Raw genomic sequence first — 23533 nt, forward strand, 5'->3', positions numbered from 1 at the left:
CCAGACACTGCTGCGTGGGGACACTCAGGTGCTGTACTGGGAACCATGACCTACCGGTCCTCCACCTTTTCTCTACCGTTTGTATAGTTTTTGTGTTGGTTTCTATACCTTTTCATTATTTGTCCCGACCTGAAAGCTGTTTGGAGAGGTTTCTAGCAACAAAGCTAAATTTATGCAGAATTCATTTCATTTTTGTTATTAACCAAACATTTTAAATTGTAACTTCCTCTACTAGTCAGCACCATGTGCTTCAGCATCTGAATAACTCCACCTTTGCTCCACTACTAAGGAGACTTGATATTTTAGTTAGTGGCCATAAGAGTAGCTGTAGCTGGGGGCGCCTGGGTGGCTCAGTCGGTTAAGCCACCGACTTCAGCTCAGGTCATGATCTCATGGTTTGCTAGTTTAAGCCCCATGTCTGGCTCTGTGCTGACAGCTCGGAGCCTGGAGCCGGCTTCAGATTCTGTGTCTCCCTCTCTCTCTGCCCCTCTCCACTCGCACTATGTCTCTCTGTCTCAAAAATAAACATTAAAAAAATTAAAAAAGAGAATATATGTATCTGTTTTGCTTTTTAAATTTTTTTTTAATGTTTATTGATTTTTGAGACAGAGAGAAACAGACAATGAACGGGGGAGGGTCGGAGAGAGGGAGACACAGAATCTGAAACAGGCTCCAGGCTCTGAGCCATCAGCCCAGAGCCTGACGCGGGGCTCGAACTCACGGACCGCAAGATCATGGCCTGAGCTGAAGTTGGCCGCTTAACCGACTGAGCCACCCAGGCGCCCCTGTTTTGCTTTTTACATAATAAAATGAAAGCATGGATTTATTTTTCCATCTTCCTGGATTCCAGCTTTAAAACTACCTTACCAGACTGCAAAGATTATGAAGGCTGACAGCTTGTCTTCTTGTGAAAAACAAACAAAACTTCAGCCAACCAAGTTTCCTTTATGTACCTGTAATACTTTCAATGGTAGCTATGGGAGATATCGACCAATAATAGGACTTTCTTATGGGCCACTTGCCAGCAATGTCAGCACATCTGTAGGAAAAGCATTCTGAATCCTTTGTTTTCATCTTTCCGAGCAGACCTCTTGACAATGTTCTCTTTGTCAGCCAAGACTTCCCCCTTGATAAATATATATATATATATATTTATATATTTTTAAGTTTATTTATTTTTATTTTTTTAAAGTTTATATATTTATTTTATACTTTAAAAATATATATATTTTTAAAGTTTATATATTTATTTTGAGAGAAAAAGAGAAGACATGCATGAGCAGGAGAGGGGCAGAGAGAGAGGAGACAGAATCCCAAGCAGGCTCCACACTGTCAGTGCAGAGTCCAGCGCAGGGCTCAATCCCACCAACAGTGAAATCATGGCCCAAGCCAAAATCAAGAGTTGGGAACTTAACCGACTGAGCCACTCAGGCACCCCTTTTTAAGTTAAAAAATTTTTTTTTTATTTTAGAGGGAGAGAGTGAGGGGAGAAGAGCGGGAGAGAGAGAGAGAGAGAGAGAGAGAGAATCCCAAGCAGGTTCTGTGCTGTCAGTGCAGAGCCCGATGGCTGGGTTTGATCTCACTAACCATGAGATCATTACCTGAGCTGAAAGCAAGAGTCAGATGCTTAACTGACTGAGCCAGCAGGCATCCCTTAAGTTTATTTATTTGTAAGTAATCTCTACACGCAACATAGGGCTCAAACTCACAACCCCAATATCAACAGTCTCGTGCTCCTCTCACTGAGCCAGCTGGGTGCCCCAAGAGTTCCGTTTGGATTTAGTTTGGCAATGCCATACACAATTGGTGAATGCATACACAATTCACCCAGTTTTACTGCATAGGAAGTGATTCCACAGAGAGACTCCCACATGTGGGAAATGATACATGTACAACAAAGTTATTCAATGCAGTATTGTTTGTAATTGCAGAAGGCTATAAACATGTCAGGGTCTATCAAAAGTGGACTGCATAAATTATCTCTGAGCCAGCCAGCCAGTGGAATATTATTTAGGTATAATGAGGCAAGGGGGAGCCCCCTGAGTATCGATACGGAATACCCCCTCAACTATAGGATGCTACTATTGTGTCATAAAGGGGAAACTTATTTGTTTACACAGCCATAGTCTATCTCCGGAAGAATACATAAGAAGCCCATCCTGTCCATCGTGAGGCCTGGCATCCACGGTCAGGGGGCTGGGCTGAGACGTGTCCGAGGGGGATTTAGGGTTGTAAAGGGAGTCACCCATTCGTGAGCTAGAAACTTGCACACGTGTGATTATCTCAGTTAATCCCTACAACTCCAGGAGAGTCTGTTATTATCCCCGGTTCAAGAGTGAGGAGGGTGAAGCACAGACAGGCACTTCCTGGTGGGTTCAGGACCGACAGCAATGTAGTCTGCAGCCTCTGCCGTGAGAGGAGGCAGTGCCTCTGAACTTACCACTGCCCACACCTGGGGCTTTCCAGAAAGTTCCTAGTGGAGGGTGGCAAGAAAGGACCCGCTGTGGGCTGGGAAAGCAGAAAAACTCCATGTTTCTGTTTCTAAACCAAGGACACGACGTTCGCGAGTGCCTCCTACCTTTATCACATGATACACAAACCCATTCTCATTCTGTAAGAGAATCATTCTCAAACCCACTTCTCTCCCGTAATACAAGTTTTTAAATTTCTTATTTTAATGTTTATTTTTGAGAGAGAGACAGAGCATGAGCAGGGGAGGGGCAGAGAGAGAGGGAGACACAGAATCGGAAGCAGGCACCAGGCAGGCTCCGAGCTGTCAGCGCAGAGCCTCACGTGGGACTCGAACCCATGAACCGTGAGATCATGACCTGAGTCGAAGTCGGACACCCAACCGACTGAGCCCCCCAGGTGCCCCCTCCCGTAATACAATTTTAAGTACTAATACTTGGCAATGCTTCAGGCTTCCAGAGCTCTTGACCTTGTTTGAGTCTCATAACTGTTTAGTGCTGGCTGCTTGACAACAATCAGTGACAATAGGGCCACCAACCCTTTTTTTGGGGCCCATCGGCTCTTAACCTGCCTTCCTTCCTCTTTCTTTCTTTCTTTCTTTCTTTCTTTCTTTCTTTCTTTCTTTCTTTCTTTCTTTCTCTTGTCTCTTCCCACATCCTACTTATGATTATCCAGACAGAGTAAAAGTTTCCTCTAGACACAGCTGGAAATTCTCCACCTTTGCCCCAGTTTCATAGCAGGATCTTGGGGGTAAGACCAGGGAGGCTGGTCTTAGGAAAGACACTGTCTTACGAGCAGCAGGACAATCTTGCTGGTGACATCTCACTGTGCTGACAGCCCGATGTGGCCCACTAACCACCGCTAGTGCTGCCCCGTGGACAAGAACTTGTGCATGCACCAGACATCGACCCTGTAGAGCTGCCGCAGGCTCGTAGTGGTAGGATTTAAATGTGTGGAGGATGTGTCCCCTGGAAGAAAGTATCTCACTTCACCAATGCCTAGGAGATCTTTGACAAACAGTAGAGACCAGGCTTGAGAAGTGGTGACATAATTCCACGAAGTGAGTGGGGTGACAGCTGAGGTTTGAGTCAGATGTTTTGTTGATTGATCTTCCCTTGAGCTTCAAACCAGGCAGCAGGTGCTGTACAGCTCCTGTGGGGGGAGAAAATGAGCACGACGCTCAGGGTCCCGACTCCCGTGGAACTTGAGGGCTGCTCAGGAAGGCGTATCATTAAATAAATGGCTCCATAATTTTTAAAAAAGTGGCCGCTGAGATGAGTGTTTTGCATGGCGAAGGTCGTGAGCTGGGAGAGCACCTGCAGGGTGGGGCGGGGCCTAGGTCAGTCTGGGCAATTCAGGGGAGGCTTCTCTGCAGATGATGTTTAAGTTTAAAGAGGTGAAGGTGGCATGGGGTGTGCAGGCCAAAGAGGGCATGTCCGGGCTGCTTGCTTCCTGGGCGGAGAGTATCTGGACCAGTTCAAGAATGCAATCAGGCCAGTGTGGCTGTAGCACCATGAGTGACAAGGAGGAGGTCCAGGGATCTAGGCTGCAGCCCCAGCTGTGCTGGAGTTGGCTGGGTGACCTGGGGCTGGCTCAGCCACCTTTCTGAGATGTAGTTTTCTCTTCTGAAAATGGATCAAAATAATAGCACACCACACAGGGACAGCTGGAAGGATTAAGGGAGGTAATGTGAACTGCTTGTAGGTTATGCACCACTAAGGTAGTGTGTTTCTGCTCTGATCGAAGCGTAATAAACACTGAAGCATCCAAAGGTGTGTCTGAGTCATGTTGGCCTTCAGACTCTGATATGATAGCAGAACCAGCTTCACATCTGTTCCAGACTTCCCTTTCTGCTCAGATTGAATTGTCCATTTTGGTCCCTGGATGGGGCAGCCCCATCCCACCCACTGTAACAGGGTTATACTTGCTTTTTTTTTTTTTTTTTAATTTAAATCCAAGCTAATTAATATACAGTGATATATTGGTTTCAGGAGTAGAATTTACTGATTCATCACTTACATATGACATCCAGTGCTCATCACAAGTACCCTCCTGAGTACCCATCACCCATCCAGCCCATTTCTACATCCGCCTCCCCTCCAACAACCCTGTTCTTTGTATTTAAGAGTCTCTTATGGTTTGCCTCCCTCCCTGGTTTTATCTTAATATCTTATTTTTCCTTTCATTCCCCTATGTTCATCTGTTGTGTTTCTTAAATTCCGCATATAAGTGAAATCATATATTTGTCTTTCTGTGACAGACTTATTTCACTTAGCCTAACATATTCTAGTTCCATTCACGTTGTTGCAAATGGCAAGATTTCATTCTTTTTGATGGCAGAGTAATATTCCATTGTATATATATAAACCACATCTTCTTTATCCATTCATCCATCGATGGACATTTGGGCTCTTTCCATACTTTGGCTATTGTTGATAGTGCTGCTGTGAACATTGGGATGCATGTGTCCCTTCGAATCAGCACTCCTGTATCCTTTGGATAAATACCTAGTAGTGCAATTGCTGGGTCATAGGGTAGTTCTACTTTTAATTTTTTGAGGAACCTACACACTGTTTTCCAGAGCAGCTGCACCAGTTTGCATTCCCACCAGCAGTGCAAGAGGGTTCCTCTTTCTCCACATCCTCGCCAACATCTGTCGTTGCCTGAGTTGTTAATGTTAGCTAGCCATTCTGACTGGTGTGGGGTGGTATCTCATTGTGGTTTTAATTAGTATTTCCCTGATGATGAGCGATGTTGAGCATCTTTTCATGTATCTGTGAGCCATCTGGATGTCTTCTTTGGAGAAGTGTCTGTTCATGTCTTTTGCTCATTTCTTCCCTGGATTATTTGTTTTTTTGGGGGTTGAGTTTGAGAAGCTCTTTATAGATTTTGGCTACTAACTCTTTATCTGATATGTCATTTGCAAATATCTTCTCCCATTCCATTCGTTGCCTTTTAGTTTTATTGATTGTTTTCCTTGCAGAACAGAAGATTTTTTATCTTGATGAGGTCCCAATAGTTCATTTTTGCTTTTATTTCCCTTGCCTTTGGAGACAAGTTGAGTAAGAAGTTGCTGTGGCCGAGGCCAAAAAGGTTGTTGCCTGTTTTCTCCTCTAGGGTTTTAATGGTTTCCTGTCTCACAGTTAGGTCTTTCATCCACTTTGAGTTAATTTTTGTGTATGGTGTAAGAAAGTGGTCCAGGTTCATTCTTCTGCATGTTGCTGTCCAGTTTTCCCAGCACCACTTGCTGAAGAGACTGTCTTTATTCCATTAGATATTCTTTCCTGCTTTGTCAAAGATTAGTTGGCCATACATTTGTGGGTCCATTTCTGGGTTCTCGATTCTGTTCCATCGATCTGAGTGTCTGTTTTTGTGCCAGTACCTTACTGTCTTGATGATTACAGCTTTGTAATACAGCTTGAAGACTGGGATTGTGATGCCTCCTGCTTTGGTTTTCTTTTTCAGGATTCCTTTGGCTATTCAGGGTCTTTTCTGGTTCCATACAAACTTTAGGATTGTTCTAGCTCTGTGGAGAAAGCTGGTGTTATTTTGACTGGGATTGCACTGAATGTGTAGATTGCTTTGGGTAGTATCTACATTTCAACAATATTTGTTCTCCCAACCCAGGAGCGCGGGATGTTTTTCCATTTCTCGGTGTCGTCTTCAATGTCTTTCATAAGCTTTCTGTAGTTTTCAGTGTACAGATCTTTTACCTCTTTTACCTCTTTGGTTTATTCAGTTACTTTATGCTGTTCAGTGCAGGTCATGCCTTCAACAACACTTGTGTTTTTCAATAAAACTTTCAATAATACTTCAATAAAACTCGTGTTTTTATGGGATTTCCATGAATAGAATCCTAGTCTGTTGCCTCAGATTTGTTCATTTGACTCCTAAAACATCTATTTGTAAATATTTTTTCATGTTTGTGCACTCACCTCCACACATCCTTTTCTGTACTTCTAAAATCCACAGTGCTCCAAAAATAAGAAAAAAAAATTGTTTCTAACTCATTTGGTGGCAAGACCAGATGTGAAGCTATTTATGGTCTTTATTTACTGCACCTAATGTTAATAGTCATGTATTTTACTGCAGAAACAAGATTGTACTTTATTACGGATGTTACACCTGCAACACGTGTCAAATAACAGAGTCCTCCACGTTCTGTAGCTTCTAATAGAAAACCGTGGAGATGTGTCTTCTTCTCTTAGTATTATTCAGTATTGTGCTAGTGTTCTCTGGATAAATGAACAGTCATTATCGGATCCTGAACTGGACATAATGGGAGAGAAATAGTTTGCAGCGAAATGAACACACACCCCACCGACCAAATGCCCAAAAGCATACATGCATTATGATACATATGCTTTTTGGATTGCTATGAATTTATGTATATTCATATCTGGTATATACTCAATTACATATATTTAACTAAACACAGTTTAGTAAATATGTTTGCGTTGAAATCCTTGAAAATCTGAGTCTCTTGTTCCAGGAGTAGAAATACTCACTAAATGTGTCTGTGAGAACTGAATCTTTTCTACATCTGTTAACCTGACCACGTATACCCTGTAGAAGGAGGGACAGACAAGCTAATTATTTTCCTGTTTGTTGTTTAGGCTAATGTAGCATTTTAGCACCTCGTGTTCATCTGCTTATTACAGAAAGGCTCCCTTACGAAGGAATTATTTACAGAAGCAATGGGCAGTGTCAGCTTTTTAAAAAACTTTTTAAAATATTTATTTGGGGGGCAGGGCGCAGAGAGAGAGGGAGACACAGAATCCAAAGCAGGCTCCAGGCTCTGATCTGTCAGCACAGAGCCTGACGCGGGTCTAGAACCCACCAACCAGGAAATCGTGACCTCTGAACTGTGAGATCATGATCTGAGCCGAAACCAGATGCTTAACCGACTGAGTTCCCCAGGCACCCCACTGTCAGCTTTGTAATCTGGCTGTTGGCTCAGAGCACCTGGGAGACAGCTGCCCCTGACCCAGAGCACCTTGTGGGAAGCAGGGGTGGAGAGGTGTGTGGCCCTTTTTTATTTCACTGAAATTTTTTGAGCTCCACGCTCCATTCACCTGGATGTGCCTGTAAAGACATAATAGAAATGACCTTATAATTTTCCTGTTTCCTTCTCCTGGCTCAAAAGCACCAAGGCCAGCAGTGTCAAGAACATACAGTGAGAGAGAACTGTGTGGGGAGCAGTGGAGATGTGTTAAAGAATGGTTACCCCCGCCCCTGCCCTCTCCAGGCCCCACAGCTCTGTGAGACTGTCCCATTAGAGGAGGAGGGAGGACATGGAAATGGAACACGATGGGAAGGGTCCAACAAGAAAGACCTGGCGGTCGGTGCGGAGTATGGAGGAAGGTTCAAGCCGTCACTGAAACACCAGGGTGAAGCCTGGCAATGTAAATGTTTGAATTTTAAGCCTTTGCCCCATACGCTTTTCTAAATCACAAGAGCTGCGTAGGACATAAGGGCTTCCCTGAGGCCAGGACTTTCACCCCAACGCAAGAGGAAGGGCAGGTGGACATGAACACCCCCCTTGCATACCCGCCACCCGCTGCTAATTCGGATGGCAAACTGAGATGCTGCACGACCTCTGATAAGGAACGCCCTGCTGTGGACGTTGGCTAAGAGGAGGGCCTTGAAACCAAATCTCCTGACACTGGAAAGAATTTGGAACCGCACTAAGTGTTTCCACTATTGGCTCTGTCAACTGCATAGCCGGTGACCTCTGATTCGTACTTACTGTCCTCAAATTGCAGCTTACTGGGCTCCAAAAGAAGGACGTTATACCTACTTTGCATGGCTGGGTGAGAATTAAGTTAGATGCCCACTGAGGGCACGTAGCGCCCAGCAGACCATGAGTGAATTGGGTTACTTGGGCTAATATGTTTGAGGGGTGTGTGGGGTGTTAAGTTCTGGGCTCTATGCTCTCCATGCCAGGCAGAAGTTGAGGCGGAAGACAGGAAAGGAGCTGGGAGCATGAGAAATAACATGAACAGGAAGACTGGCCCCGTTCTCAGGAGTCAGAGATGGTCAGAAACTGTAAAAGGAGGACATGTCAGCAAGGGCGCAAAGCAGAGGGGACGGGATTGAGTGTGTCCTCCCTGGAGGAGAGGAGTTTGGTGCTTGTGGAAGGAAGAGGAGTGGATGGGCGTTGGGTACTGGTGGGGGGTGGCCTTTGGTAAGTGTCCTGGCGAATCTGGGCAGTGACACCGGAGGATGCAGTTGCAGGTGCTGGTGGAAAAAGGTGAGCAGTTTCAGAGTCCTGAGGGCAGTTAAAAAGAAAGCTTAAAAAAGGATTGTAAAGGTAACACTTGTAAAACATTGGAACTAAAATTTAATAACAAACGTCAAGAAAAAAAGGTGCCCAATCATTCATGGCCCCAGAGGCAATTACTGCTAACATTTTGATACATTTTTTTAAGTTTTATTTATTTAAGTCACCTCTACACCCAACGTGGATCTCAAACTCATGACCCCAAGATCAAGAGTCACTTGCTTTTCTGACTGAGCCAGCCAGGTGCCCCTTGATGTATTTTCTTCCAGCTTTTAAACACATATATACCACAACTGTACAAATTTTGTATTCTGTCTCCCTGCCTCAAATTCTCATATTTTCCCAATATCATTGATTGCTGTTTTAAACATGGAATGAATACATTCCAATGTACTAAACCAATACTCTGTGATATGGACATTAAAGGTGTTTCCTTTTCTGATTTAGCACCAGCAGCGTGGCGATAAATAACACCAAAATAATGTTCAATTTCACCGAATCACAGACTGCTCTTTTCCAGGGGGGCACTCCACCCTTCTGTCCCCCTCAACTCAGACCAGCAAAGGGGTCAGGACTTCAGGGAAGCCAGAGAGAAGCTGCCAGAGTGAAGGTTTAGATGAGGGCTTTGAGAACTCCTTTGGGGGCTCCTGAGAGGGTGCCTATGCAGATTCACCCCTCCAGAGAGGCCATGATGGGTCTGGGAGGGGTGTCCTCCTGGGCATCAGCTTTGCCAGGACCACACAGAAGCACAGAGAGAGGGTGCTCTGCTGGCCAGACAGCTGAAGTAGCCTTCAGACCAGGCAGACAGGAAACTCTTCTTTTCAAAGCAGTCTAGGAAATTCCTCATCCACATGTTGTCCTGGGGTCAGTAACTTTATTTCAGTCGACACCCACATTTTTTGGTTCCACCTGCTGAGAGGACATCAGGCCACACTGAGGAGGGTGTCTATTGCTTTGAGTGGTTAGAAATCCTGCCCCACTCTCTTCCTCCCTTCTGCCCAACTTCTAGCTCAAAGGGTCTCAAACACTCCCTAGAGAACATCAAAAAACAATCTGTGGTGTTTTCTTTTGTGCTTACAGTGATGAGGGGCCATTGTTGGCAGTTATGAGCAGGGCAGGGGAATAAGATATTCTTCCAAACATAGCGGGCACAATAAATTGTCCCTCATCCAGATTCCCAAATGTCCCCTAGGACATTCATGTAGGTGAAAACCTGTGTTTAATTATCTGAGCCTGGAAATTAATAGTGTTTAAAAAATGGTATTAATATACAATGAACTTTCTAGGAATACAATTACAGTTCTGTGTAAATCTAGGGAAGGTTCACTTTGGTACCAAGAGTTGTCCAACATTTCCTTAAATCACTTCATCGATGGCAACATGCTGGAGGTAGGTGAGTCACTGCCTCAGCACCTGCGTCCGCGTGTGCTTGTGTGGACAGGTGTGGCCAGTGTGGTGGGGCCTCAACAGTCACACGTAAACATGTTTATGTTATTTTATCACAAATTATTCTTTGCCATTTCTCCTCTATGGTATGGACAGGGAAGCACGTTGATGTTTAAGTTCTGTATGTAGGTAGGTTGTATCATCTATGAATTTCAATTCTGCACAGTAAAAGATTAGTTGGAAGATACCTGCTATAAAAAGGGCTAAAGGATGAGACCCTCAGGTCAGATCAGTTACATGCTGTTTGCTTGTCCCCCATTAGGAATTCCGTCTCCTCGAGCAGCCCACACTCACTCCCATGCACACACACGCACGTGCACACACATAAACACACGTGCAGGCACACGAACACACGCATACGAACACAACCACACGCGCACATGCGTGCGCACACACGAACACGCACGTTCATACGACCATGAACACATGCTCACACACACACATGCACACACATACACACACACGCACACACAGCCTTCACCACTGCACAAAGGCCACGGCCACGGGCTGGTCCCGAGGCCTGTGCCTCTCCATCATTCAGGAAACACTGGGCCTGGGGCCCCACTGGAGTAGACAGGGTGCCGCTGGGCCCCGCTGGAGTAGACAGGCCACTGGGCCCGGCTCCGCTGGAGGCCCCCCTATATCCCTTGTTTGCTCCCGCCGCCTCAGCTTCTCTCAGGGTGCTCCTCTCCCCGGCTCTAGCTTCCAGCCCTTTCTCCGAGGGGCCTTCCCAGGACAGCCAGGCTAAGCTGCTGGGCCTCGGGGGCCTCTCAGGTCGCCCGGCCTTCACCCCCCCTCCCCCCGCCCCCCTTCTCCTCCGCCCTTCCCGCTCTGACCTCAGCTCTCCTTCCCTCCCACCTGCCTGGCTCTCCTCCTCCCCTCGCGGCCCCCGCCTCCCTCCTCTCACCGCGATCCGGGGCCGCCTCCTCCACCTGCAACCCTGCATCCCTGCGTCCCCGCCTGCGGCTCGCGGCCCCTCGTCCCCCCACCCCCCTCCCCCAGCCCGCCCCGGCGCCCCGAGGCCCGCCCGCCGGCCCCCCGCCCGGGGTGCGTGCGCGCCCGAGCCCCCTACCCCCCGGCGCCGGGGGCGGTCCAGGGCGGGGCCGGGATCCGGGGCGGCTCCCGGGGCTCTGCTTGTGGGAGGCGCCCGCTCCTCGGGCTCCCCCGCCCTCCCCCCCTGCCCTGCCGGCTCCGCACCCTCCTTCTTCCCTCCGCCCGGAGCCTCCCCCGGTCCCCGGCGCCGCCTCCTTCGCTCCCGGCTCCCGCTCCCGCGGCCGCCGCCGCCCCGGGAAGCAGAGACCGGGGTGGGGTTTGGGGGAGCGCGAGGGCAGGGCGACCCGGGCCGGAGCGCGGATTCGCCGGGAGGAGGGCCGGGCGGAGGGGACGGTCGGGGAGACCGGAGGGGAGCGGGAGGAGCTGCCGGGCCTGGGGCCTGCAGGCCCGGGGAGCCGGGGAGCCGCGGAGCCGGGGAGCCCGGCCGGGCGCAGAGGTAAGAGCCGGGCCGGCAGCCGGGCTCCGCGAGGGGCGCGCGGGGGAGGGCCGGGCCGGGGCGCGGGGGCCGAGAGGTGGAGTCCCGGGAGGGTGGGGGGCCGAGGGAGGCAGGAGGAGGGTGGGGACCGGCGCTCTCTCCTCCCCCCCCACCCCACCCCACCCCGCGCGGGGCTCCGCCCCCGCCTCCTCCGCCGGGCGCGCGTCTCGTCGGCGGGAGGAGCCGGGTCGGGGCCGGGTCCGGGCCCCGGGAGGCCGGGCGGGCGAGGCCGGGCGGGCCTCCCGGGTTGGGCCAGGCCGGCGGGGGTCCGGCCCTCACGGCCTCCTGTCACTCAGATGCTGCTGCTGCTGCTGCTGCTGCTGCCGCTGGCGCCGCTCTTCCTCCGCCCCCCGGGCGCGGGCGGGGCGCAGACCCCCAACGCCACCTCCGAAGGTGCACCTTCGCCGGCGACCTCGGGCACCCCCATCCCCTTCCCCCTCTCCCTGCCCCTCCCCCTCCCTTTTTCTGGTCCCCATTCCTGTCCCGTCCGCCGGACCCACTGTGACATCCCTGACCTCCTTTCCATCACCCCCGCCTGTGACCCAGCGCCCCCTCTTGTCTGCCCCAAACTGCTGCATAGGCCACCTTTCGGGGACCCTGCATGATGAGCCCAACCGCACCCCTCTTTCCTTGCCTACACTGCTGCCCAGGGAGCCTAAGGCCCCCCTGCCCTCTCAGCCTAATTCGCTCAAAAATCCTCCTCCAGTCTGTTTTACCAAGCTCGCCGGCACAGTGTACCCCTTCACCATTTCTTAATTCTGCCCATCACCCCCAACCTGCACCCTTCCTTCCTCACTGGCGAGCTCGCAGAGCTCTCTCTCCTTTAGTCCCGGGTTCTGTACCCGTCCCGACCCCCACCCTCTGGCACCGCAGCTGCTCCCCTGGGCCCGCCACCTGCCCGCTGACCACGCCCTCTGTCCCTCCCCTCCCCGCCATTCCTCTCTGACGCCTTCCACTCACCCCTCAGGGTGCCAGATCATACACCCGCCCTGGGAAGGGGGCATCAGGTACAGGGGCCTGACTCGGGACCAGGTGAAGGCGATCAACTTCCTGCCCGTGGACTATGAGATCGAGTACGTGTGCCGGGGGGAGCGCGAGGTGGTGGGGCCCAAGGTCCGCAAGTGCCTGGCCAACGGCTCCTGGACAGACATGGACACTCCCAGCCGCTGCGGTGAGTAGCATCCCCAAGCCCCTCTTCTCTTCTAGATCATTCCTCGGCCTGCCTCACACTTAGCATTATTGCTTAGGTCAGCACTTTCAACCACTGTCACAATTCACAAGGACATTTACAGAGCTCACACCATGTAAGAGGGACTTCCCTGCCGCACTTGGAGGCAGTAAAGTCAGCAGCCCACACATCACCTCATCTCATCCTCCCTGCATAGGCCACTGACCACTTGACAAAATAACTTGATTATTCATCTTGCCTGTGAGTTCTTCTCTTTGAGGACTAGTGGCAGATTGTGCAAAAACCCTCGTAAAATGGTTTCACTGCAGTCTTGAATACCTCTGTCTCCAACGCAGAGGCCATATACCCACGAAGCGAAACCCAGTTTGACATTACTGTAAACCAACTATAATAAGAAAGGTAAATCCAATTGTGCATCTAAAGTTACACATCCGCACTCTCCAAGCCAGGGAACCGCCCACTGCCGCTGACTTTGAAAAGATTCCCTTCTGTGCACCTACAGCTCCACCTCAGGTTCCTACCATGGATGGAAACGCCTTTTCCCTTTCCTTGGGTGGTGTGTGGATGCTTCCAGGGTTAAGGGAGGAGAGGACGCCAGAGAGCCAAACCCCTTGCACATCTGATTTCCTGAAGAGTGGGGTGCTTGGGGCCCCCTTCCCCAACTTGCCTCTCTTTTCCTTTTCGTGTCTCTCCACAGTCCGAATCTGCTCCAAGTCATACTTGGCCCTGGAAAACGGGAAGGTTTTCCTGACGGGTGGGGACCTCCCCGCTCTGGACGGAGCCCGGGTGGATTTCCGGTGTGACCCTGACTTCCATCTGGTGGGCAGCTCCCGCAGCATCTGTAGTCAGGGCCAGTGGAGTGCTCCCAAGCCCCACTGCCAGGGTGAGGGGACCGGCTGCCTGCATGCAGCTGAGGACGCGTGCCAGAGGTTGGGAGCGGGGTGGAAGGGATGGCGGGAAGGGAAGGGGTGCCATGCAAAATGGGGGTGGGGGCTTTGGGGAAGTGGAGGTGAAAACCCAACTCTTGCCCTCGCCTGCCTCTCTCCAGCCCCCTTCTGCAGCATCAGTGTCCACTTCGCCTACGCTGGGGCCCCCTTCCTCTACCTTCCTCTTTAGAGATCTCCTCCCTGCTCCCAGTTCTACATGTTCTCTTTTCCGTTATGAATCTCACCCTCCATCACCTTTCTTAAGGTTTAAATACTGCAGTTTCCCCTAGCCTATCTCTAAACTTAGAACTTTCTAGGCATAACCCTCTTCTACAATTGATTCCTTTCCATTTGTTATATAACTGGATTATTGTAAAGACTCAGAAATAAATCATGTCATACTTAGAAAAAACACTAAGATTGGAAAGAATATCTGGGGTGGAAAGTTATCAGGGTGAAATTTAAAAAGACTTAAAGTTGGGGGCAGAACTGTCAGAGCACTAAAGGATGACCCGGGGATGGGGGAGGGGAAAAGGAGGGTCTGCGACAACCTCCGTCCTTCCCCAGGGCACTCAGTCTTGTGTCCAACACCTACTCTGTCATTTCATTCAGCAGAATGCCCCCTGTCCTGGGCACCCAGATTCTGCCCCTGCACTCTTGTCCCCGGGATTCAGGCCGCCCTCGTGCGTCCCCCACTTTTGCAGACTCTCTGGAGGTCCTGGCCTGGCTTCATCCCCTAATGTCATTGCTCTGCTTATACCTTACCACTCCATTCTGGAAACTGGGAATCCTATCCAGGGTCTCGTCCTGTGCTCTAGTAATGTGTTCACACGGTCATAGCTTTTTGTAAAAAATGCAAAAGTAAGATTTTAACAGCAACAGTTTAAAATCAATTGTATTTGTAATTTGCAGTTTTTTCTTCTTAAAGAGAGGCCCCTGAATTTTATAATATTTAGGCTCCACAAAGCGAGAATCTGCCCATGTCCTGTCTCAAATTCTGTTGTCCTATGAACAATGAAAGAAGAAAACCAACAGGTCCTGACCCACAGCCCCACCTTGCTCTTATCCCCAGGCACCCTTCCCCCCCCCTCAGAGACGCAGGCTTCTGCTGCACGCGGGCCTCCCGGCATGGACAGGTGTGGGAGGGGGCTGGGCTCAGGCCGGGGAAGCCGGGAGCCGGTGGTAACTCTTCTCTGATCCCCGTCTTTCCTGCTGCCAGTGAATCGAACGCCGCACTCAGGTGAGATGACAGCCCTCCTCTCGCGCACTGCACCCCCGAACCCCCACTCGCGCCCCTGCACCCCAGGCGGTGGGGGCCCGTCCTTCTCGCCCCCCGCCCCCGTCTGCGGCCGGCCCCTCCTTCCTACCTGGTTTCTGCCTCCAGTCCCGGTTTTCTGCGAGGCTGCGGTCCCTCCCGACTCCCCGCTCGGTGCCCAGCGCTCGGCTCCGCCTCCTCCCCACTCCGCTCCTCCCGGAGGGCAGAGCCCGGCGGGGCCCCCCAATTCCTCCCCGCGGGGCTCCCCCCGACCTCCCCGGGCTTTCTCCAGGCGCCCCCGCCAGCCACGCGCACGCGTCTCAGGGCCAGGCCTTGCCCCCCTCCCCCCCCAGACCCCGCACCCCCGCCCCTGCCCTCCCCACCCCTCCCTCTCCCTCCTCGGATCCCAGGTCCTTCGCGTCCTGTCCCCCCCGGCCGCCCCCGTCCCATCCATCCGCCCGTCCGTCCACACCCCCGTTCTCGCCCCGGTTCTCCACCCCCCTCTCCCCTCCCGGCACGCCCCCTCCCCTCCCCTCCTCGCCCCTCCCTGGCGTCCCGCGGGGGTCGCGTCCGCCGCCCCTCCCCTCCCCGCCCCTCCCCCGGCGTTCCCACGCGCGCGCGCCTCCCTCCGCCCCTCCCCCAGCCGCCGCGCGCCGTCCGTGACGTCAGGGCCCCCTCCCAGCCGTCCGTCTCCTCCTCCCCTCGGTCGGTCGGTCAGTCCGCGAGGAGAGTCCGCGGTGGCCACGGCAGCGGCGGTGGCGGGAGCCGCGGGGGCCACGGGGAGCCAGCCCTCCGCGCGTCCTGGGGGCTCCGGCCCCCTGCGCCCTCCGAAACCCGGGATGGAGGCGCCGCCTCGACACCCCCTCAGCAGCCCTCCCCGGGAAAAGTGTCCCCCCTGAGCTCCTCCCCACCAAGCAGCCCCCCCCCCCCCTCCCCACGCCATGGGCCCGGGGGTCCCCTCTCCCCGGGCGGGGTGGCCGCTGCCGCTCCTGGTGGTGATGGCGGCGGGGGTGGCCCCTGCGTGGGCCTCCCACTCCCCTCACCTCCCGCGGCCTCACCCGCGGGTCCCCCCGCACCCCTCCTCAGAGCGGCGCGCAGTGTACATCGGGGCGCTGTTCCCCATGAGCGGGGGCTGGCCGGGGGGCCAGGCCTGCCAGCCCGCGGTGGAGATGGCGCTGGAGGACGTCAACAGCCGCAGGGACATCCTGCCGGACTACGAGCTCAAGCTCATCCACCACGACAGCAAGGTAGTCCTGGCGGGGGCGGAGAGGGGGCAGGGGCAGGGGTAGGGGGGGCAGGGGACAGGGGGCAGGGGCAGGGGGACAGGGGCAGGGGGACAGGGGCAGGGGACACGAGGCAGGGGGCAGGGGGACAGGGGCAAGGGGACAGCGGGGCAGGAGGCCAGCCCGGCGCCTTGGCCTGGGTGACCGCTGGGATGGCGAAGTGGACCCCTCCCACGTGTGACTGGAGGGAGGTGGGCTGGGGTGTGGGAGCCTGGGGAGAGTCAGAGGGGCTGGAGGTTCAAGATGAGGGTCAGGGGGTTAGGAGGTGGGTCGTGCTGGGAGCGTGACCCTTCCGCTCCCCAGGACCCCTGGACGTGGGGGCGGGGGTGGGGGAACTGGGGATGGGTGTAGGGCACCAGCTGACCCTGACCCTCTGGGGAGTTCGTTACCTCCTGGGGTGGGTGGAGGGGTGGAGGAGGTGTCCCAGGCAGGAGCTGAGGCCGGCTCACGTTTTCCATGGTAACGAGGTAAATCTTGACAGCAGGTTGGAGCTGGGAGGAATGGGGACTGAATAAGCGAAATTTTGAGGGACTTGCGTGCTCTCGTGTATGTATCACAACGAAACAGCCAGGTAGCGGTGAGCTCCACCAGGTTTCTGCACATTCTCCACCAGAACCGGGTTGAGGGTTCCTGGGTTGTGGGTTACACTGCGTGTTGTGCTTGGGGAGGGGCTAACGGTTGGGAGATGGGCAACGAACTGGGTTAGCGGTCTGCAGGGAGCCCGCACAAGAGCCTAGGGATAGAGGGAGTCTGGGAACCGGCAGGAGAGAGAACCAGCAAGAAGGGCAGTGGGGGAGGGGGCAAGCAGGAGGGCCGGGGTGAAGATCAGTCCTTGGGCTCCTGTGGAACTTGGGTCTAGAGTGGCTCCTCCGTTCAGCACTGTGGCCTCTAAGATGTGAGGAAGGACCAGCTCGAAGGGTTAGGGAGGCGGGGACCAGAGGAAGGCGGAAGGTGAGAAAATTTGGGTCGGCCATGAGTTTCCTTCCCCACCCTATGTCCCATTTGAGTAATTGGGAACGTGGGGAAGGATGTGGCTTCCGGCCTCAGATTTATCCTGTCTGACGTGTGGCCCTGGAAACGCGAGGGACTGGGGGACCGTGGAGTGCAGAGGTGACGAAACGGTCATCTTACACCTGGCTGGACTCAGGATTTATTGTCACTCTTCCAACAGCCATCTGCACCTAGAAATGGGTTTGTGTGGGACGAGGGGGCAGGAATGAGGTTGAAGGTGGGGTGCATGGGGACTGTTAGCTTGGGGAGGGGACTCAGATCCCTCCTGACACTTGGGGAGGGGCTCTTAAACTTCTCCATGGTAGAGGAGTTTGTTTCAAACACATATTCTAACTGTCTGGTCCGGAATGAGCACGAAATCCTGTCATGCAGGAGGCCTAGGTAGATGACCCCAGGATGCCTGTGGAGGGACAGCAGGGAGCTGGAAAAGAATTAGGAGTTAGGGCAGAGGGTCAGGGCTGCTGGAGGCGGGAGTCTGGGGCGGGAGCCTGGGAGGGCTGGGTGCAGGTGTCATGACTGGGGTCACCAGGAGGTCTGGATGTGGGCTCAGACTCTTCTACCATGAGAGGTGACTCCCCAGAGGTGCTGGGAAGCAGGTGGGGGGGGGGGCCCTGAGAGAAGGCACAAGGAAAGCAGACTAACAGGAATGTGTGCTTTCCTGTGGTTTCCTGCCTGCAAATCCGGATCCTTTGCAGAAGAGAGCGGAGGGGAGGCTGAGAGGAAGTCTATGGGGGAGGGGGTGGGCATCACACGGAGGGAATCTGCAGTGAGGAGCAGGGTGTGGAGGGAAAGGGTTTGAGAGCAGGTAGGGGAGGAAGGAGAAGCGGAGGAAGAGACGTGGGGCAGGGCTAGTGGCCCTGTGTGTATGCTCTGGTATGTCCGTGTTCCTGTCTACCCTTCCTTCAAGCCAGGAGGGGGGGCACCCAGGGGCTTTGCGATGGGCTGGGGTAGGATCTGCAGTGACCCCCTGAGACAGTTCAGGATGGTGGGGCCTGCCGGAGAAGCCCCTCCTAGCGGGGGGGGGGGGGAAGTGTTGTTCTTCCTGCCCCACCTGGCTCCCTGCTCCAGCTTCCCACAGGGTCTCAAATGTCAGGCCTCAGTGGGAAGCGAGCAGCTCTAGGGGGCCTTCCTTATTTGCTCACTGCCGGCCCCCCCTTTTCCATCCCCCCCCCCCCCCCCAGTCCCCTGTGCCTCCTGTTTCTCCTCTGCCCTGGCTTCCCACTGGCTTCCATTTCTTCTCTGCTTCCTTTGGGGCTCCAGCGGCTTCTGAAATGTCAAACTTCAGCAGGAGGGGAACAGGCAGGGGGAGACCATGGGGCTCTTCCTCCCCACGTGCTGTCCTCCCAGCACCCCTGCCCTCCCCAGCTCTCTGCCTCCCCTTCACGCACCCCTAAAAACACCCGGTTTGTTAAGAGTCCTTTTCTATTTATTCTCCCAGTTCTTTCCTCACCTGTTTCTCCCTCTGCCGCCCGCCCCCCCTCCAAGGCTTCTTTTTCTAATGGACCCGTCAAATGTCAGAGCCCAGCAGGAGGGGAGGGATCGCCCAGCAGGACCCCCTAGTGGTCCTGCTCCCTGTTCTCTCTTGTTTGTTTATCTCTAGCCCTGGAAAGGGAAGAGCCAGGGGAAAATGGACGGTGGGGAGAGGCGAGGGAGGAATTTTCATGCCATGTTTGAGGAGCCTGTCTGTGGACTTGGGGAGAGTTTATTCACATTCCTGCAGACTCACAGAGATTTGGAGCAGAGACACAGGGGAAAAGGGACAGGGGTGCTAGAGGAAGTGAGGCTGGGGATGTCTGAGCAGGGGCTGAAGGGAGGGAAGATTGTGTCTGCATGAACACGGATGGAGGTGCATGCAGGAGAGGGTAGGCAGGAGAAAATGGTAAAAGCACACAAGGGTCCAGTGGTGGGATGGGTCCTCGAGGAGTGACTAGATTGTTGGAGATGTGGGGCGGGGGGGCACCGGGAGAACCCACGCTTACCCCCTCCCATCCAGTGTGACCCAGGCCAAGCCACCAAGTACCTGTACGAGCTGCTCTACAATGACCCCATCAAGATCATCCTCATGCCTGGCTGCAGTTCTGTCTCCACACTTGTGGCCGAGGCCGCCAGGATGTGGAACCTCATTGTGGTAGGTGGGGGTGGGGGGGTTTCAGAAGGTGGGAGCTGAACAGGGGTGGACAGCATGTAAGAGGGCTGTGGAGGAACCCAGGTGCAGGACTCCTGGTCCTTCGGGGCCTCCTGGCAGCAGGGGGCTGATAGCTGCAGCTGACTTAGCTTCTTGTCAGACGGAGGTGAAGTCAGATCAGGGAACAGGCACCTGTGCCAGGCGGTGGGTCTGTGAGGGTCCCCTCTCCTGGGAGCCTGGAGCGTGAGCGTGCCCCGCGCTGTGTCTGTCCCTCAGCTTTCCTACGGCTCCAGCTCACCGGCCCTGTCCAACCGGCAGCGTTTCCCTACGTTCTTTCGAACTCATCCGTCGGCCACACTCCACAATCCCACCCGGGTGAAGCTCTTTGAGAAGTGGGGCTGGAGGAAGATCGCCACCATCCAGCAGACCACTGAGGTCTTCACCTCGGTGAGAGCGCATTTTCCACATGCCAGTGGAGACGTGTGGCCAGGATCCCTTTTGGGGAGAAGATCCTGTTTCTTTATCAAAAGCAGACACATTCTGACTGGGTTAAGTGCATGTTCTTTCTGTAGCCAGAGGAATAAGCAGAGCTGAGTTTTCAAGATTCTTTCCAACTTCTTAGTTTTAGGACATTTTTTTCCTTTGATGTTCTCTTCCCCAGACAGACCCAAATGACCCACTTCTAATAAAGTAGGTTCACTCCACAGTTCAGATGAGATGAGAGAGAGAATGTGAGAGAAGAACCCAGAAAGGCAGCAAATCCAGAGACACTCGGGGTGGCAGGTGTGAGTGGGAACGGAGAAGGAGGGACAGGAGAGGCAGAAGACGTCTCCGGAACAGCACGGGTGGAAAAGAGGAAGCTCAGGGCTCTGAACCTGACGGAGGCAGCCCCTCCTTTTATTCTGGTCTTTGGATCATCCACCCGCCCTCATGTTCAGCAGCCCTTCAATCCTCCCCTGCCTTTCTCTCAGTGACCAGGACATTCTTCTGTGATCCTTTTGTCTGCCCACTTGCCTCTTGAGGTTGAGACCATCGTGTGCACACCAGACCCTGTCTCATCTTTCCCCGATTCCTCTGTTCTGCTCTCCCCCATGTTTGCTGCTTGGTAGGGATTGGCGGGGGGTGGGGGTGGGGGGATAGGGTGACCTCCCAGGACACAGATCCTTGCGAGGGGCTCGTAAGTACCTTCCCATGGAGGACCATCCCTGAGACCCCAGCTGCTTTCCTTTGAGCTCTTCCCACCCTGGGGCAGATGCCATTGAAGGAAGGGTCAGAACTGCGGTTCCTCCACTTCAGAGTGTATGATCCCCAGGTAGCATCTCCGGTCTTTATGCCACTGTGCACCTGTGCTTTCTCCATTTTTTCTTATTCCCACCCAAGACTCTGGACGACCTAGAGGAACGAGTGAAGGAGGCTGGAATCGAGATTACTTTCCGCCAGAGTTTCTTCTCAGATCCAGCTGTGCCTGTCAAAAACCTTAAGGTGGGGTGGTTGGGAGTGGTGGGCTCAGCCTACAGAGGGACCGGGTTGGGGGGACAGTGGTGGGCTGGAGAGGAGAACCAGACAGGCAGGTTGTTGGGATATAATTAGTGTATAACATCGTGTAAGCTTGCAGCCTGCAACGAGTTGATCTGATACATTTATATATATGTATGTATATGTATATATATATATATATATAATGGGTTGCATATAATTGATGTGTAATATTATATAAGCTGTGATGATACATTGATATGTTGCAATATGATTACAATCCATGCTAGCTAACATCTCTTTTTTTTATGAATATAATTTATTGTCAAATTGGTTTCCATATAACACCCACTGCTCATCCCAACAAGTGCCCTCCTCAATGCCCATCACCCACTTTCCCCTCCCCTCCACCCCCCCAGCTAACATCTCTATCGCATCACAGAATTTTGATTCTGCGAGATAGCAGCATCTCCTGGGGAGGTTAATTTCCATTGTCCAGTGACATTTCTATGCTACCCCTCCAGCAGAACCCTGCATTAAGCACTCTGGGGCAGGGGATGAATGCCGTGGCAGCAGCTGGCTGTTTCCAGGCCTCCCTCAGCAGCTGGCTGTTTCCAGGCCTCCCTCAGCAGCTGTTTCTGTCCACTCTGCAGCGCCAGGATGCCCGGATCATCGTGGGACTGTTCTATGAGACCGAAGCCCGGAAAGTTTTTTGTGAGGTAGAGTTGGAATCAGAAGAGGCAGGGGTCTGGGTGGGCTCTGTATGTTGGGTGTGTTGTGGGGTCTCCTGTTTGCATCTCTGATCAGGTTGATAGCAGATGCTGTGAGATGAGGAGTAATATGATGCTCCTGTCTGTTGACTCTGCCTCCCATCTTGGCTTCTCACACACAGCACTTTCTCCAGATCTCAGTTTTGTACCCTCTGTGCTTCTGCAGGAGCCCGAGTCCCATCTTTCCTGATTAGCTGGGGAGGAGCTTAGAAGGAGGAATCGTCGAGTCTTTCCCACTCCCTCCGAGACTTGTAGATTCCTCCTTTCAATTCTCTGCTCTTCTCTGATTCCCAAGAGGCTGGAGAGTGTCAAGGGAAATAAAAGAAAAAGAGAAAGAAGGGCCCAGCCTCCCTCCTCCTCTGCATTCAGGTGTACAAGGAGCGGCTTTTCGGGAAGAAGTACGTCTGGTTCCTCATCGGCTGGTATGCTGACAATTGGTTCAAGATCTACGACCCGTCCATCAACTGCACAGTGGACGAGATGACGGAGGCTGTGGAAGGCCACATCACCACTGAGATCGTCATGCTGAACCCGGCCAATACCCGCAGCATCTCCAACATGGTGAGAATGGGGACCTAGAAGCCATCCCCTGGGCAGGGGCGAGGACTGAGGGAGCCTGGCAGGGCAGGGGAGCGGGAAGGAGAGATGGGAGGGGCAAGTTCACTAGGCCCACCTGAGTGGAAGGGCTGTTACCATGGCAACAAGGAGCAGTTGGCAAGAAGTCAAGTGAAGGAGAGGCGTTAATGATAATATAGATGCTGTATACGCAGGCACCTCGGCAGAGCTGTTCCTGAGCTGAAACGCCTTTTATTCTCTTAGTGACTTCCGGGCCCTTTGAACTTGCTTAATATTCACTCCTGATTGATACTCAATTAGCTTGGTTCCTGATGTTGTTTCAATGATTCCCTTTTAGAATTTCAGATATAAAAGGGAGTTCTGAAGTCAGTTACTTCCGGATAACGGATAGTGGCGGACCTAGAGCTGGGAGGCACATGCTCTGGTTGGGAAGGCTGGGGTGGCCCCGCGGGAGGGGCACCTGCTCCTTTCCTCTCAGTGCTATACCCCAAGGACCATGGGCGTCTTGAGCCAGCTTACAGGGCAATCTGCATGCCTACTTATTACTCCCAGGGGTAGCTCCAGGTCTGGGGTACCTGTTTTGGAAAGCATGCCAGGGGCAAATTCATGGTTGTAAAGTCCCAAATATCTCATCAAAACAAAGGTTCAGTGAAAATGCTTTTGTGTAGTAAACCAGGAGCTTAGGTACATGATTTCAGTGATCCTCCCACTAATGCTCTGATTAGGGTTTTAATTCTGTTCTATGGACCAGGAAACTGATGCAAAGAGGTTAAGTGACTTGGACTAGGGGCCCTGTCCCTGCTGAGCTGTGAGGCCGGAGTTGACCCCTATTGGAGTCTGACCCCAGACCCCTCTGCCCCATCACCCTCCGGCCCTGTCCCTGCTGAGTCGTGAGGCCAGATCTGGCCCCTGTTGGAGTCTGACCCCAGACCCCTCTGCCCCATCACCCTCCAGCCCTGTCCCTGCTGAGTCGCGAGGCCAGAGTTGGCCCCTGTTGGAGTCTGACCCCAGGCCCTCTGCGCCATCACCCTCCATGGAAAACCATGAATGCTGACTAAAGACTCTGTGCCTTTATTGGCTAACACCTGAGCTGGTGACAGTTTTGGAGCAGGGGAGGAAGAAGGTCCAGTCAGTCTGTTCTAGCAGAGGGTTGTGTTGTGTGGACTCCAGTTGTGGACTCTGTCCGGGGAAATTCC

At 53.2% G+C, this 23533-nt stretch overlaps 1 protein-coding gene across 1 annotated transcript in view; it reads left to right on the plus strand.

Annotated features, from left to right (window-relative positions):
- Window positions 1-11381: 11381 nt before the first annotated feature.
- The window catches only part of GABBR1 (gamma-aminobutyric acid type B receptor subunit 1), a 28375-nt gene continuing 16223 nt past the window's right edge, over window positions 11382-23533 (plus strand). Inside the window, exons 1-11 of the mRNA XM_078446477.2 lie at window positions 11382-11687; window positions 12023-12119; window positions 12694-12897; window positions 13613-13798; window positions 15061-15081; window positions 16183-16343; window positions 19384-19518; window positions 19792-19962; window positions 20896-20997; window positions 21645-21710; window positions 22131-22322. Coding sequence (XP_078302603.1) covers window positions 12023-12119; window positions 12694-12897; window positions 13613-13798; window positions 15061-15081; window positions 16183-16343; window positions 19384-19518; window positions 19792-19962; window positions 20896-20997; window positions 21645-21710; window positions 22131-22322 — 1335 coding nt within the window. The 5' untranslated portion in view covers window positions 11382-11687. The remainder of the gene's footprint in view (window positions 11688-12022; window positions 12120-12693; window positions 12898-13612; window positions 13799-15060; window positions 15082-16182; window positions 16344-19383; window positions 19519-19791; window positions 19963-20895; window positions 20998-21644; window positions 21711-22130; window positions 22323-23533) is intronic.

The sequence above is a fragment of the Panthera onca genome, chromosome B2, assembly GCF_046562875.1.
Source record: "Panthera onca isolate mPanOnc1 chromosome B2, mPanOnc1 haplotype 2, whole genome shotgun sequence".
NCBI classification, from domain to species: domain Eukaryota; kingdom Metazoa; phylum Chordata; class Mammalia; order Carnivora; family Felidae; genus Panthera; species Panthera onca.